This window comes from Cynara cardunculus (assembly GCF_001531365.2).
Source record: "Cynara cardunculus var. scolymus isolate 2C chromosome LG 2, CcrdV1, whole genome shotgun sequence".
NCBI lineage: Eukaryota > Viridiplantae > Streptophyta > Magnoliopsida > Asterales > Asteraceae > Cynara > Cynara cardunculus.
Window position 1 is genome coordinate 52,520,356 of NC_037529.1, and position 1,960 is coordinate 52,522,315.

The 1,960-nt window shown below is 41.3% G+C and overlaps 1 protein-coding gene across 1 annotated transcript in view; it reads left to right on the forward strand.

Moving 5' to 3' along the window:
• The first annotated feature begins 193 nt into the window (after positions 1–193).
• LOC112506156 overlaps positions 194–1,960 on the forward strand; it is a 2,385-nt gene continuing 618 nt past the window's right edge. Inside the window, exons 1-2 of the mRNA XM_025110180.1 lie at positions 194–469; positions 587–1,945. Of these exons, the coding sequence (XP_024965948.1) occupies positions 194–469; positions 587–1,945 (1,635 nt within the window). The remainder of the gene's footprint in view (positions 470–586; positions 1,946–1,960) is intronic.

A 1,960-nucleotide genomic window follows, 5' to 3' on the forward strand; every position in this document is an offset into this window, starting at 1 on the left:
GGTTAGGTTTAGAGATGATGATATAATSACAGATATTGTCGATAGAGAGAGAGATAAACGAACGATGTTGACTGCATTTTTTGATAGGAATAGAACAGACATGAGTGCAAGACAATATTTGTACAAAGACTTTCTAAAACACTACACGTGGAATTGGAGCACACGTTGATGGAATCCCCTGCAAAGAGGATCAATGAAAGGCCGACTTGTGTCTGCAAATCCAGCTGAAGGAGAGCGGTTCTACCTACGCCTACTTTTGTCTCATATTACTGGGTCTACTTGCTTTGAAGATCTATACAGTTTTAACGGCTTCCTGCACCCTACATTTCGCAAAGCATCTCTTGAGAGAGGGTTAATAGAGAACGATGACAACTTATCCCAATGTCTTGGAGAGGCCTCCTTATTTCAATTTCTGGCTGCTCTTAGGAGGTTATTTGCCACGATGTTGATTTATTGTGAGCAAGGAGATGTTCGCAAATTATGGGATGACCACTATGATTCACTCTCTGAAGATTATACGTGACAATGTGAAAGTGCAAATAAAGTCCGTAATCTGGTTCTAGCTGATATCCTTGTTTTTCTACAGTCTATGGGTAAGAGTCTTGATGATTTCGATCTTCCAATGGTTGATGCAAATTCAAATTTTCAATCTGGAGAATTTCATGAGGTACAAGAGGAATGCTCTATAGTTGTGGAAGATGAACACTTGCGTGCCCGAGACTCTCTGAATTCTAACCAGAAATATGCATATGATGAGATCATGAGGCACGTAGACGAGGATTGTCCAGGAGTGTTCTTTATAGATGGTCCGGGTGGAACCGGGAAGACTTTTTTGTACAAAGATTTGCTTGCCAACATCCGTTCACGTGGTCTTATTGCTCTCGCAACCGCTTCGTCGGGTGTTGCTGCCAATAATATGCCCGAAGGGAGAACAGCTCACTCTAGATTCAAAATTCCTCTGAACCTTGATAATAACTCGATGTGCAACATAAGAAAACAGAGTGGGGCTGCTAAATTGATTCGAGATGAAAAAATAATCATCCGGAACGAAGCGTCGATGGCAAAGAGGCAGGCGGTGGAGGCGCTCGATCGAACAATACGAGACATCATAGGGGTGGCACTCCCATTCGGCGGAAAGATAATGGTTTTGGGGGATGATTTTAGACAAGTATTACTGGTCGTGAGGTGTGGAACCCGAGCACAGATTGTAGATTCTAGCTTGAGGATGTCACCTCTTTGGGCAACGATTAAAAAGATACGGTTAATGCTCAATATGAGAGCACGCACTGATCCATGGTTTTCAGAATTTTTACTAAGAGTCGGTAATGGAGATGAAGAAGCGGTGGACGAAAGCTTTATTTGCATTCCGGATGACATGACCATTCCCTATGCTGATAAAGGTAAGTCAAAAGATGCGCTGATTGACGCGATCTTTCTATCTCTGCAAATCAACGGGGCTAATTCAGATTATATCATTTCAAGGGCGATATTGTCAACTAAAAACGAGAATGTCGACGAGATTAATGATCAGTTGATCGACAAGTTTTCTAGAGATGAAAAAATATACTACAGCTTCGACGAAGCAGAAGATGATAAGAACAACATCTATCCGATGGAGTTCTTAAATTCTTTAACTGTTAGTGGTTTGCCTCCTCATTACCTTCGTCTCAAGATCGGATGCCCAATAATACTGTTACGAAATATCGATCCCTCGAATGGATTGTGTAATGGCAGTAGATTGATATGCAGAGGCTTTCAACAGAACGTCATCGATGCAGAAATAGTTGTTGGTCAACATGCTGGAAAGAGAGTATTTCTTCCGAGAATTTCCTTATGTCCATCTGAATACAACATGTTCCCGTTTAAGATGAAGAGAAAACTGTTTCCAATTCGGCTTAGCTTTTCTATGACAATCAATAAAGCTCAAGGCCAAACAATTCCGAATGTAGGTGTTTATCTA